Source organism: Theropithecus gelada, chromosome 1, assembly GCF_003255815.1.
Source record: "Theropithecus gelada isolate Dixy chromosome 1, Tgel_1.0, whole genome shotgun sequence".
Lineage (NCBI taxonomy): Eukaryota > Metazoa > Chordata > Mammalia > Primates > Cercopithecidae > Theropithecus > Theropithecus gelada.
In genome coordinates this window covers 121,745,061-121,760,625 of record NC_037668.1, presented here as the reverse complement: position 1 = coordinate 121,760,625, position 15,565 = coordinate 121,745,061, and the positions used below count along the sequence as shown (strand labels likewise).

General features: G+C 36.7%; 1 protein-coding gene across 3 annotated transcripts in view; it reads right to left on the bottom strand.

The window, feature by feature from the left end:
* Positions 1–15,565, bottom strand: part of FNBP1L (formin binding protein 1 like) — a 106,466-nt gene that overhangs the window by 27,076 nt on the left and 63,825 nt on the right. For all 3 annotated transcript variants that reach the window (XM_025403295.1, XM_025403302.1, XM_025403312.1), the window contains exons 3-5: positions 5,407–5,460; positions 4,046–4,193; positions 3,238–3,300 (exon numbers count right to left, since the gene is read on the bottom strand). In XM_025403295.1, the coding sequence (XP_025259080.1) occupies positions 3,238–3,300; positions 4,046–4,193; positions 5,407–5,460 (265 nt within the window). The remainder of the gene's footprint in view (positions 1–3,237; positions 3,301–4,045; positions 4,194–5,406; positions 5,461–15,565) is intronic.

Genomic DNA, 15,565 nt, shown 5'->3' with positions numbered 1-15,565 from the left:
TAACTGATTAGATTACCCTGAAAGACTTCCAATTTCTTGCCTGGAAAATTCATACCTTGCAACCTGTGCTCTGAGAATTCCTCAGAAGAAGCAAGCAGGGGATCTCAATATTTTGTATTTATCTAACCTCCTTTATCAAACAAGTTATAACCTGGAAATCCAAGCCCTTAGCAAGTACCAGGTCCAGGAAACCATTATACCTCAAACACCCTGTCCCCATTTTTCCAAATGCCACTGTATCAGCTCAGACACCTATTGCTCTGGATTTGTTTACCCATGGTTCCCTAGTAGCTAGCAATTTCCCTTTCTTTCAAGTAACTAAGAGTTTAAAATACAATTTTAAAATACAATAGCTGTTATATGGAGCCATTTGTAGTCAAAAGATTTCTTAGTTCAGTTTGTAATATAGTTATAACCAGATAGGCCTATAACTTACATCAAATAAATGCGCTCCAGAATTTTTTACAAATTTATTTAAATGTAGGCTTTATTCTATACAGGTATTTTGATTAGTATAAGACACCAAATGAGATACTTGTAATTTACTCGAAGCCCCTGAAATATACAAATACTCATACATAAAGTCACTTTGCTATGAAAATTAAGTTACCACACTTCATTCTCTGAAACTGAGTTCAGAACAGTATTTTCCAATCAAGCAACTACAGGCTACTAATTTTGGTGCAAACTGAGGCTACTTATATACAAAAGTATTTTTATATTTGGTATCTTATTTGTGGAAAAACACATACCTAATAATTCCTTGCAAAAGCAAAAGAACTAGCAGTACAATAATATTAAAAATGTTCCTTCCCTGAAAGATAATATAACGTTACACGATATAGAAATATACTCCAGAAAAGATTTTTTTTCCCTTCATCCTTGGTGTGGCAGATGAAGAACAGTCACTTCTACTCCCCTACTCTTGCTTAGCAGAGCCTGCCCTCCAATACAGAGGCAGAAAACAGTTAATACTTGCTGTCCTAGACTCCCCACAGCCAGGGCAGAGGTAAGTAATCTAATTCTGTCAAAGGCACCCAGAGGAAATTTGCTGGGGACTTTCTGGGAAAGTTTTCCTTCCCTGATAAAAAGGGATAGTTGGAAGTGATTTCCCACCTCCGGATGAAACTGAATGAGGATATGGTGTTTAGCTGTTTAAGCCTACTGTTGACCTTAAGGAGACATGGCTGAGGAAGAGAGCACCTGGTCAAGATGGCAACATAGACAGATGAAAAGGAGACGGAGCCTGGTGACATCCTTGGGCTACTGACTAACTATGGAACTGCTCCATTTCTGAGCTGTGCTCTTATAAAATTGCATGCTCTGTTACTTGGAGCCTCCTAACTGATGGACCTGGCACCTCTGATGCTTCTGTCTTCTTAATCTCTGACCATTCCTTTAAGACCTCCTTTACAGGCTCTTCTGTCCTGACCTTAAATGCCAGTACTGCCTACTTTATTTATCCCAAGGTTAATAACTGTCTTTTAATTTTTTTCCTCAATTTTTAATACTCTGTCACTAATTCAACCTGTCTACCAGTTCTTTACATTGCCTCACAATTATTTCAAATGTGTTAGGAATTCTACAGTTTCATTTTCTTGACTAAACAGGAAGACATGGAACTAGGAAATATGATCCTACATTTGTTTCTACATATTAAACAGAAATTATATTGGTTAGTTTGCCTCACTAGACTGCAGGTGCTACAAAAACAAGAACCATGTCATACTTACTTTTGTACCTCCAGAGTACATGTCAAGGATACTTTTCAATAAACACAAGTAGAGCTGAACTCACCTTTTTTTATAGTATTGTTAATGCCTTAAAGAAATCTCTCCTACATTTTTGATGCTTCTTTCTTACGACCTCTAAAACTTTCACTTAACAACTGTCAATTGTTCTAAAGGCAAGTTGGTACCTATTAAGAATAATCTGTGCCAACACCAATTTTTAAAGGAACCAACGACTCATGAATGTAGGAGTATGTTATTTTGTGCAAATGAAAACACACACACACTCATTAGGTGGTAGATACTAAGGATGATAGTAAAGGCAATTTAAAACTTAATCAACATAAATACTTTGTAAAGTCTTGCTGAAACCAATTAGAAAATCGAAATGAAAATAAAAACAGATTATTAATATACCTAAGAACTCTCAATCAGCACTGGTGATTAGAATATTACATCAATGATAGTTACATAGTAGAAATGTAATCAAAGTTTTGAATATGCATTTTTAAAAGGGAAAGAAAACAGGCTGAAAGCAATGGAAGTATATGCATGAGATTTTTAATCTCAAACTACTTTTTCTAACAAGCACAGGCTAAACTGATTAACATGGAAAAACTCTCTTCGGCATAATTTTCAAGGAATACGCAGTGCCAACCAGAGAAACATGCTAGTAAAGAGTAAACTGTTCAATAACTTGAGGGTTCAAAAAGAATATCTTATACTACAGAATATCATTTAATAGAGCTTTTTTTTTTTTTTTACTCTAATCCCATGACACAGATTATAGAGCATTTTATGTAAAGGCAACTGCAGTGTTCCATGTGAACATCTTGTTTTTCAAATTATTCATGTACTAGAGCATTTAAGAAAAACTACATGAGGAAGTGCCTTGGGGAAATTTTTAAGTAAATAATTATTATGCCTTTACAATTTTGCCCTACAAAGTACTTTATTTCCTGCATTGGGATGGTCTCTATTAGCAGGCCAATATCAGGAGCATTTATAAAATTATACAATGACTGAACTGGAAGAAACATTTCATATTATCTCGTTCACTCTCTTCATTTTTCACATGCTAAAAAATGAAGTCAAGAGAAATCAAGTGCTAAGTTAAAGGTAAAAAAAGAACCTTGATTATTCTCAGTCCTCAGTCAAATGGTCTTCTAAGACATATCACCCTTGCCCTCTTACTTCTATCCTCTATTAATACTTTATAGTAACTACTTTAAAGTAAAAAAAAAAAAGAAAGAAATCTCCTTAAATGTTCACAATGATTGAAGATTATAGAGTTCTTAAGTATAGAGTTACAAAGGTCAAGAAAAATGACAAAATGATCTCACATCCTCTATTTACACTATATTGACTATTATGCAATAATACCAATGTCAAATTATTAATAATACACTGAGAAACATTAAAGTCAAATAGATATGAAGCATAAAAGAATTTAGGGCTAATCTAGTCTACAAGATTTTATGTTAACCATGAAAACATCATAACTCACATTATCCATCTGTTTCCAGCACATGTCAAGATATTGTTGAGCTTTTCGTCCTTCTTGCAGATGCTGAAGATTATAACCATGGCCAAAAAAACAAAATAAAACAAAACAAATAAAAATAATTACATTTAAACACTAAAGTCTAAAGTCCCCAAAAGGCTTTTCACTTTATTTTTTTTTTCAAGGTACTAATTATAACTTTATCAAGACTTAGGAAGAAAGCAAAACTTCCTAAAAATGTATTTTATAGGATATTGTCTTAATACTTTAAATATAACCTTGAAAACAAGCACAATTTTCAGAAAAATAATGATTGTCTTGAATTGTGGATGACAAACATTTTTTATAAAAGGTCAGATAAATACTGTAGGCTTTTAAAGCCACACTGTCTCTGTGACACTCAACTCTGCTAATATAATGCAAAAGCAGCCACAGGCAATATAAAAGTCAATGAATGTGGGTCTGTTCCAATAAAATGTTATGTATGGACACTAAAATTTCATATAATTGTCAATGTCATGAAATATTATTCTTTTTTCAACCATCTAAAAATATAAAAATCATTCTTAGCCTATGGCAACTAGCAAACAAAACCAAGCACTAGGTTGGGTTTGGCCCATAGGCTGTAGTTTGCCAAACTTAAATCCAAAAGAATCATAAATTAGCAAGAGTATTTTGTGATAATTTTTAGCTATAAGAAATGTAGTGAAATAGAAAACCAGTTTATGCTGAACACACCTTTTTAAAAAAAAGTATTTCTGTGCAACTATTTCATATACTACTGCAATTGGATGAAAATTGTAAGAATTACCATTTTTCTTTCAGTTTTCAGATCATGAGCATATCTCATTAATTCACCATATACTCTGTGCGCCATTTCTTCTGCTACAACTTCTCGCTGTCCTGCATAGTCATTTAACTCATTAAGGATATTAAAAAAGGCTACACACGAGGTAAACCTGGCAAAAACATTTCAAAATGGTGAGACTTAATTTTATTTTCATTACAAATGTTGGTGAGGTATGGACTGAATCTAACATTTCACAAATTTTAGCATATTCAACCTAAATCTCAGCTACTAGTTCTAAATTAACTTCATATGGAAAAAATCCTGCATGACGCTCAAGTTGCACACGTCTGTATATCTTCAAGTAGTCTTTCATTTATTAGTAAAGGGATATTGGGGGTCAAAAAATAATAAGAATACTACCTGCAGGCTCTTTTGGCATACTGGAATCTCTTAAGTTGCCAACTGACTGGCCTGAGCTTGGGAATGAACTTGGTTGGATTCCTAGGCTTGGCAGCTGAACCTGTTGCAGAGATGATGTGCTTGCCAAATGCATCTCGATGGCTGATCTACAGAACAATTTTGCTATCAGCTCTGGACACAGCTGCCTGTATGCCTGCCCATATCCTGAATGGAAGTGAAGTGCCATTATATTGACACCAAAGGGGATAGAAGGGTCAAAAATAAGGGTAAAAACGTGTGTGAGGGAAGGAGAGAAACAAAGAGAATCACTGTATTAATGTATATATCTACTTTGAACATACTGCGGAACACTCTCTTACAGCTGAAGATTAACAGCTCAGATAGGACTCCATTAACACTAAACCTGAGAATCCTAACAACTGACAATTATATACAGAGTTGTTTGTTCGTAAGTCTAGTCTCTTCTTGTTTCTGCATCTAACCAATCATCCACATATTCCTCTTTAAGACCACCAAAAAACTCATAAGTGATTTCTAACCTTTTTATTTATTTCTAACGCAAAAACTCTCAGTGCTTTCTAACATCCCTGTATACCAATTAGTCAAATTGTTTTACTACCTATAAAAGTAAAAGCAAGAATCTAAGAAGCCAACAACTATGTAACAAAGTGTGGAAAATATTCTTTTCTTCTGCAGACTAAATCATTCAAGTGGAGTCCTAGTCTACATTTTAATTGAAAATCTGTATTTGACTATTCTAGAAAACCACTGATCAAGCCCACCGCAGTATTTATCCTCATAAAACATTAACAGTAGTTCCCTCTTTCATAAACATTAATTTTTAAATTAAACTTTATAAAATCTTTATAAAAAGCTAAGAATATATTTATCTTACTAAATAATAAAAATATAAGTATTTTTAAATTTTTTAATATGCATTAATGAACAGGTATGTAATTTACCGTGGCTCTTCATCTTTGGATGAACGTTTGGGGCAGTACTTCTTAACCAGATTTCTATAGGAAGAAGATTTTTTAAAATTTATTAAAAATTTCAACTGTTGTTACAATTGAAATAGTCTAAGTTTTCAATTTCATTCAATCATGAATTTTATGATATAAAACAATTAAGACAGCAATATGGTCTCTACTCCATTAACATCATAATATGTAATCATTACTTACATTTTGTTCTTAAAATACTGATATCTGGAGAAAGAAAGGTTATTTCTACATTTTCATATGAATGTAATCACAACAATTTGGTTGATGTTACTATCAAATAAGAAAAGAGTTAAGAGGAAGAATAGAAGAAACAAAGTACAGTTGGCCCTCTGTATTCCAGGGTTCCACAACCACAGATTCAACCATGGGTCAAAAATATTCAAATAAGTAAATAACAATACAGCTATAAAAAGTAATACAAATTTAAAAACCAATACAGCCTAACAAATATTTACATAGCATTTACAATGTATTAGGCAGTCTAAGTAATCTAGAGATGATTTAAAGTATGAGGAGAATGTGGGTAGGTTATAGGCAAATGTTATGCCGTTTTATACAAGGGACTGAGCATCTTTGGATTTTGGTACTCATGGGTCTGGGAACCAATCCCCCTAAGGAACAATTACACTCAGTATGTGAAACTGAGTCAGGGCAAAAAGAAACATTTCAAAGAAATATCATCACTTCTTTTGTTTCACAAACTGGGGGCTTTAATACTAACTAAGGTAAAATGTAATCAGATGCTGACTCAAAGGATAAAACAACAATTTGTCACCATCTCCATAACTCTACTTTTATATGAAAATCATGATGTAACTCCTTACCCTTCTCTTTTCTAGGCAAATGAATTACATTCTGACTTGTAACTATTTTTGCCTTCATCCATGTCTGTTCTTAACATTCTTACAGTAGAATGCTACCTTATTTCATCCTTTCAAAATCAGAAAGAGACTAGCATATGGACTTTGGAGCCAGATTGGACTGACTACCTTTGTTTGAATCCTGGTTTGTTTGTTTGTTTGTTTGTTTATCGAGATGGAGTCTCACTGTGTTACCCAGGCTGGAGTGCAGTGGTGCAATCTCAGCTCACCGCAACCTCCGCCTCCTGGGTTCAGGCGATTCTCCAGCCTTAGCCTCCTGAATAGCTGGGATTATAGGTGCATGCCACCACACCTGGCTGATTTTTTTATTTTTAGTAGAGACAGGGTTTCACCATGTTGGCCAGGCTGGTCTCGACTCCTGACCTCAGGTGATCCACCTGCCTCAGCCTTGCAAAGTGCTGGGATGAGCCACCAGCCCAACCTGAATCCTGGCTGTTTTATGTAGTACCTGTGTGACCTTGGACAATGTGCCTAACTTGTCTCTGTCCCCTCATTTCCTATAAATGGTACAAACAGTACCTACTCCATACAGTCAGGAGAATTAAATGATATAAAGTGCTTTATACCCTGAGTCTCAAAGTATGGTCAACCTGGGTCCAGCAAGGGTCCATAGACTCTTTGGTAACAATCTACAATGAGATAAGTACAGAAGTTGGGATTAACTGTATTTCTTTTGAATCTAATAATTAAAAATTAGGGCCTATATTCTGTATGTCTCCTTTATGTCACGTTTCTAGTATTTAATTTTTATTGTATTTTACTGTATATTACAATACAAAATACAATACAAAAATTTATATATTTATAATATAAAATTTACAATACAAAAATCTATATAATATTTTACTGTATTTTACAAAAGTACACAATGGATTGGAAATTAAAAGAAACTGGTCCATCATCACAAACAATTTGAGATGCACTGCTTTAAACTATAAGCAGTTTTAAAGTAAGTGGCCCTACTATCTTTCAATACTATAAAAGAATCACTGTCTTAATTATTCTCAGATTAGTATCAATTACTTCCACTTGAATCAATTTATTCATTCTACAAATTGTCTATTATGTGGTAAGCACCATGCAAACTACTAGGAGCATCATAAATAAAAGAGGACCCATGAGCAAGAGACTTATACTCTATTGAAAGGAGACAAGTATACACCAATAATTGTAATATAGAGCATGGTAAGTGCTATGATAAAGATATACGAAGAAAAGGAAGACCTAACACCCAGAGAGGGGTGGATAAAGAACAGGCAAGACACTGAGAAAAGAGTTCAGATCAACATGTATTGAGTTCCTACCACCAAGAAACCCATAGTTGTCACTGATTGTAAAGTTAGAGACAGCATGAAAGCATTAGCACTTCAACCACTCTAGGGTGCAACCATAGCTCACTGTAGCCTCAAACTCCTGGGCTTAAGTGATCCTCCTGCCTCAACCTACCAAGTAGCTGGGACTACAGGCACACACCATCATGCCTGACTAATAATATCTATATATACTTTTTAAAGATACAGGGTTTCACTACATTACCCAAGCTGGTCTCGAACTCCTGGCCTCAAGTGATCCACCTGCCTTGGCCTCCCAAAGTACTGGGATTACAGGTGTGAGTCATCCTTCTCGGCCTTCAAAGCTTTGCAGATATTTAACATGTCACTACATTAATACATGTACATAATTTACAAACTGCGCAGTCATATGCTCAAACATTTTTTACAGGTGAGCAATAAAAAGTTCAGAGATCTCTGGTCTAGAGAAATCAAATATATGGACACTCTTATATAACATAATATGGTAAGAACAATAGAGGGCTCTGTAAAGAGGGTTCCCCAGGGGTAGAAAGCTAAAATTTCTGATTTGCTGACTGAGCCTAAAGAGATAAACAGGAATTGGGCAACTGGAAACCCCTGGGGGGAGGATTCTGCTCATTAGTGAAGATCTAATGAGCAAAGACAAAGAAGTGGGGGAAAACAGAGCATTTAAGAACTGTAAGTGGGTTCAATGTTGCTGGAACATCAAATATGAGCTAGAGAATTACAAATAGTTAAGGTTGAAAAGTAAGTGGGGAACGAAGCAGAGACCCTTCTAAAGTCATATGAAGGAACTCTGAATAAATACTCTTGACCAGTGGTTATTAATCCTGGTTACCCAAACACTATCAAAACTCACTGTTGTGAATGAGTTAATTTACTAATTCACCCAAATATCAGCAAAGCTACTATCTGCTATAAATTAATTACTTCAGATACTAGACTGACAGAAAGAAAGGGACGAGTCACAGTTAGCAAACTAGTAATTGGGCATGACCTACAGTCCTTTCTACAAAAGAACTCAAAAAGGAAGAAGGGGAAAACATGATGAACAGAATAATTCACTAGAATAGGCAAATTCAGAGACAGAAAATAGATAATGGTTGCTAGTACATGGAGGAGAAGGAAATGACTGCTAACGGGTACAGGGTTTTCTTTTGGGGATGATGAAAATATTCTAAAATTCAATCGTGGTTATGGTTGCAAAACTCTGTAAATACACTAAAAAACCATTCAAGTGTATGCTTTTAGCAAGTGAATCTTACAGCATATGAATTGTACCTCAGTAAAGCTTCTATAGGAGAAGGAGTGGCAGTTGCATAGGCAGTCCATCTGCCACAGGTACCTCTATTCAACAAGTCTAAAATGAAATTTATCTGCTTCTTAATCTTCTTTTACATACCTCTTTTCTTACATTAGTGGCACTACCAACCATCTAGAATCTAGACATTTAAGCCAAAAATTTGACAATCATCCTACACTTTCCCCCACCTTAACACGTTCAATCCCTACAGATTCTATTTCCTAATTACTTTTAAAACAATAATTTTTATAATAAAAAGGAAAAAATACACAAACAGAAGCCCTGTCTTGTGACTACTTTATAAAATTGTTTTGTATACAGATGTGGGAGGACAGACTGCTGGACGCTACTGCAATATCTTGAAACCATGAGGGGAAAGACCAAGAGACGTACGATAATGCCCTGACATCATTGCTGAGCTCTAGAATGCCACTTCCAAATTTGTTACATAAAATGACTCTATTACGTGAAGCTGAAAGCTTCTTAACTGACACTATAGAAGAGTTAAATAAAAATGCCTAGTAGAGATATATAGTAAAAACTAGAACTCTCAAGAAACTGCTGGGATCATGATGCAGATATGAGGGTAAACGTGTAAAGACAGTAACAGAAACAACAAGGAGTTACCATTTGTCGTCCATGTATTATTTGCCAATCTTAATGCTAAACTCTTTATATATAATCTTATGCTTACAACTGCAAGCAGATATTATTAGCCTGACTTTACAGGACTCAGACATATTAAGTGACTTGCCCACAGTCAAATAGCCAGTAAGTGACAAAGCCAAAACCTGCCTCAAACCTGATGCCAACACCTGAGATGGTTAAAATAATGAATGCGAATGAGGCTACTGAAGAAGTATGAAATGAAAGGTAGCTAGAGACCATCTATGAACACAAATTTAACAGGGAAGGAAGAAGAGCTGCTTCAGAAGAACAATAAGGACGAACAGCTAGGAAGATTTGAGGTAAACAAACTATGTCCTACCACCTATTTTTAAAACAAAATTTTATTGGAATGCACTACACTAATTCATGCATGTATTGTCTATGGCTGTTTTTGCATTACAACAACAAAGCTGAGACAACCAAGTTGAGTAGACATATGGGTAACAGAAAACCCAAGAGTCTGTCATTGAAAAGAAGGGATTTCTTTTTTAAAGACGTTCTCAGACACGCCAGGTGAGGTGTCTCACGCCTGCAATCTCAGTGCTTTGTGAGGCCAAACTGGGAGGATCCCTTGGGGCCAGGAGTTCGAGGATGCAATGAGCTATGATCATTGCCACTGCACTCCAGTCTGGGAAAGAGAGTGAGACCCTGTTCCTTAAAAAAAAGAAAAAAAGAAGACAAGACACTTTGGGAGGCCAAGGCAGACAGATCATTTGAGGTCAGGAGTTTGACACTAGCCTGACCAACATGCTGAAAACCTATGTCTACCAAAAATAAAAAAAATTAGCCAGGCATGGTGGCGCACTCCTGTAGTCTCAGCTACTCAGGAGGTTGAGGTACGAGAATTGCTTGAATCTGGAAGGCGAAGGTTGGAGTGAGCTGAGATCGTGCCACTGCACTCCAACCTGGGCGACAGAGTGAGGCTCTGTCTCAAAAGAAAAAAAAAAAAAGAGGAAGAGGAAGAAGAAGAGGAAAAGAAGAGGAGGAGAAAGAAGAGGGTGAAGAAGAAGAAGTTGTTCTAAGAAACAGTCAACTCATCAAAGATAATAAAACAGGTACCTGAAGTATCCACGGAATTTAGCAATTACCAGGTGATTTAACAATGTGGTTATGACAGGCACAGTCTCCAACCTATAAATGGGGTTGTATTCTAGAAATTACTTTTAAGTTCAGTGGTTTGCAAGCACAAACTCATGAACTGCATTAAATAAGTCAAATTTAAGCAAAAAGCATTTCATAGAGTGAGTAGTTTCAAAGATTGACTACATTTTTATATACCAACATTTTAAACATTGTTTAGGGTCCCAGTCTGTAGTGGACACATTTTAACTACCTCTATGACTACCCTTCTTCTGCAACAGCTTGTGGAGACACATTTCTGCTCATCAAAAAGCCATGTTATTTCACACACTTCCCAGCCCCCTAACAGTCTGGTAGAACCACGTGGTCAATTCTGCATTGGGCTATGACCTCTCTGTAAGTACAGGCTGAAGCATTTAGAGCTTGTGTACAACCCTCTGGGCTCCCTTATTCTCTGCTGAAGCAATCGTGGAGGTTGAATGATGGGATGAAGATGAAAAGAGTATGGATCCTTGAGTTACCACATGAGCTGTCTGAACTTGTAACAGACTTCACATGATTAAGAGTGTTAATAAGTAAGTGTTTAGTTAGTTATGTTTAGTCCCTGGGATTTGGAATTTAATAGTCTAGTATAGCCTAACATATCCTAAAATACAGCTCCTCCACTGTCATGCCTATGAACCTGTGGTCGTGGTGACCACATATTAAGGTCTGGGAGTATTCATTTGATCCAGGTCCATTAATCTAAGCCAATGAAAGTCAATCCTAAAATTTCTGTTGTAATTCTTAGGAAGGCATGCTCTCTTTCTGCTGAAGTTGTTAAACTGATAGGACATAATCTTAAAGCCATGGGAAAAGAGCCTACTGGGAAATTAAACCAACACAGAGAAAAGCGAAGCCAAGAAGAAAGATCCAAAACACTTCTCTAAGTGCCTGGATCCCTAAATTTTTCACTCAAACAAGCCAGTAAATTCCTTTCTTTGTTTAAACCAATCTGAGTTAGGCTTCTGATACTTGAAAAAATTATGAGTACTACCGACGGCAACCACAGAAGTCATTAATAGCTTAAACATCACATAAATAACACTAATTGGAACTCTAGCTTCTGGGAGGAAGAGCACATGTAACACAAGAGTTAAGTAAGGGGAAGAGGAAGAAAATAACTCTGTATTTTGAACATGCAAGGTAGTCCTAAGCAATTTTAAAAATAAATTCATCTTGCCTCCCTGTATGTAAAACTCACACATCTATAGGTGACTCATCCCAAACCCCAATATCCTGAGCCCTCAGATGCCATACACAGGTCACTAAAGACTCCATTCAAGTCAACCCTGCAACCTGAAAAACTACAGCACTGTCCAAGACGTTCTTCTCATTTGTCACCAAATCCAAATTTATAGGAAAACATATGCTCTGAAAGAAGACACACCAAATTATTATAAGACAGGGTCTCACTCTGTCACCCAGGCTGGAGTACAGTGGTGCAATCTGGGCTCACTAAAACCTCCACCTCCCGGGTCAAGCAATCCTCCCACCTCAGCCTCCCAGGTAGCTCGGACAACAGACACATGTCACCACGCCTGGCTAATTTTTTTGTATTTTTAGTAGAGATGGGGTTTCACCATGTTGGATCCACCTCCCAAAGTGCTGGGATTATGGGCGTTAGCCACTGCCCCAGCTAACACACCAAATTATTAATAGTACTCACTTCTCAGGAGAGGAACTGGGAAGGGACTTGAATTTAAATGTTATAATGATCATATAATGCTTTCATAAAATAAAACTAGGCCAGACATGGTGGCTCACCTGAGGTCAGGAGTTCAATACCAGCCGGGCCAACATGGCAAAACTCCATCTCTACTAAAAATACAAAAATTAGCCAGATGTGGTGGTGCACATCTATAATCCCAGCTACTAGGGAGGCTGAGGCAGGAGAATTGCTTGAACCTGGGCAGCGGAGGTTGCAGTGAGCCAAGATCGCGCCACTTCACTCCAGCCTGGGAGAAAGAGCGAAACTCCGTCTCATAAATAAATAAATAAAACTAATAATAAAAATATACAATAAGAATGTATTCTTCCGAAGCAGCTGATCTCATTTGGGCCTTCTGAAAAAACAGTCTAAAGTCAACAAAAAGTCATACAAAGGGATGAATGGTTCAGTAAGTCCCGCAAATCCCTGCTTTGCAGTTTTAACACAATATGCTTATTAGCTCAAATAAATTTTAATATGTAAGTGCAAAGTATTCAGGTCATTCCTAAACTAAAAATATTTCAGACAATTCATCTAGTTTAAGAAATCTGCCCTTAACGTTACTTCCCCTAGGCTCTTTTTCTGTTCGCCCCTCTTCTAAATCCAGATTCTCCACCAAACTGATAGCAGTTTATGTATGAGACATGTTTTTAGTATGTTGTCATAAATCAGGAGTTAACTGAAACACAAAGTTTTATATACACACAGTACATATTACAGAAATTATAATAGATTCCACAGATAAGCTGGTACATTGTTTGGGGGGGAAGGGGAGGGAGGGACGGAGAGAGGGAGCAGAGAGAGAGAGAGACAGTGAATGTGCGTGTGGATCCATATTTTTCTATGTACTTTGGCTTCATGCACTTTGGATACAAAAGAAATCAGTGTTGTTCCTTCAGTTGTCAGAGAAGGCTTCTAAATTTAGTGGGCATCTCCAAAGATTATAGCAGTCTATACATATTAGTTATATTTGTGATATTAAATATATCACCCTTTTTAATGTATATTTAAGTTGTTGATTCTAATCTTTTTATCCATTCCAGTTTTGTCATGTCTATATTTACTTTTGAGTTTCAGTAAAAATTACAAAATATTCCAAATACTTTCTCAAAACATTAATTCACTTCTATTAAAACATTTTGCAGCTAAGTGCCAGAATGTAAACTATCTCAAAAATCTTAAAAGACTGAGAATCACCTCTATACATTTTCAAACTTTCAACATTTGAGAGGCTGAGTTCTAATTACTGTTTAAGAGGTGATCAATATTCTATTTATTTACAAAATGGAATATAAATCATACCGTTTCTTCCAGCAAAGGGTAGTATTAGAGATCTGAGACTCACTGACTAGTATCCCTTTTCTTAACCTACTTAAGAGCTGCCAGATTAACACATATGGCCCAAATTGTGGGCTCAGTTAAGTGACCCAATGATAGTAAATGAAATAGCTGGGCCAACGAGATCCCTTTCTGAAAGTTCTAAGACTTTGGACCTGACACAGCTTTGAGGCCAGTATGGGAGCTGAATCTCTAAGACATAAAACTGGCACTGTTGGTGACTGTATTTCCTGCCACATGGAGAAAGTCAGTCTGTGCTAAAAGAATAATGCCACCAACCCCAGAGGCCACGGAGGGGGAGAGGCAGGGGGAGGAGGGGGAGGGAAGAAGGGGGAGGTGAGGGGAGGAGGGGGAGGGGGAGGAGGAGGAAGAGGAAGAAGAAGAAACAACAAAGGGCTTTGGCTGTGTTTCAGATACTGTCTTTATTATTTTCTGTGACCTAGCTGTAGACCAAGCCTTCTAGCAGTATGGCTATTTCACTTCTTGAACTCAATAAAAAATTAAAATCAATAAATCAATAAATTTATATGTAAATAAATTTCTCATTATACTTAAATTAGCTCAAGCTGGAGTTTTCATCACTTTCAGCCAAGAATCTTCTCTCTTATAACTTAAACATAAAAGGCATCCATTGCAAAAGAATGAGGTGGGGCCAGGCACAGCGGCTCATGCCTGTAATCCCAGCACTTTGGGAGGCCAAGGCAGGTGGATCACAAGGTCAGGAGTTCGAGACCAGCCTGGTCAATATGGTGAAACCCCATCTCTACTAAAAATACAAAAATTAACCAGGCATGGTGGCAGGTGCCTGTAGTGTCAGCTACTCCGGAGGCTGAGGCAGGAGAATCATTTTGTAAAAAGTAAAGTAGAGGTTCCTCTTCAAAGACTTTCCTCCCCATCTAATTAGGAATAAATAGTAACTTCTCTTAGAAGCAAAATTTATTTAAAGACATGTGCTAACATTCTTAAATACCTGCTAGCTGTAATAAGGAAATCAGTGTACTTTATGTTCTTAGCTCCCACAATTTAGCCCAAATATTTGCCCTAGCATGCTCAGACTGGTCCAAGCAAGCATTAGGTCATAGCCTGTTCCTCTTCCTTATTTAAAAGTGTTTTTACCTTTCTCAACAGGAAACAAGTTACTTCCTCCTTCCTTTGTTCCCCTCTACCTTTACCTCTTTTTAAAAAAAAGTTGTAAGTTGCTAACCAATCAGGGTGAGGTCCCATTCCAGCTAATGGAAACTGGACACAGCAGTAGGGTGGATGCGTCAGGTTATAAATGACCCTGTCTCTTTGTTCGGTGTACTCTTGTGGCACGAGTGTACCCTTTCTGCAGGAAGTAAAAATGGTCTTACTAAATAAATAAATTTTATGTTCAAGTGCTATTTCTTTACAGCTCCGAGGAACAAACGTTTCAAACAGTTTGAACCCAGGAGGCGGAGGTTGCAGTGAGCCGAGATCGCACCACTGCACTCCAGGCTGGGAGACTGAGTGCGACTCTGTCTCGAAAAAAAAAAAAAAATGAAGCTGGACCCTTATAACACATACAAATATTAACTCAAGATGCATCAAAGACCTAAAACTATGAAACTGAGAAGAAAACATAGGAGAAAATCTTTGTGATATTCGATTTTGCAATGATTTCTTGGATATGACACCAAAAGCAGGCAAAAAAAAAAAAAATAGATAAACTGACATCAAAATTTAAAACTTCAATGCATAGAAGGGTACAATCAAGAGAATGAAAAGGCTACTTAAAGAATGGGAGAAAGAATTTGCAAATCAT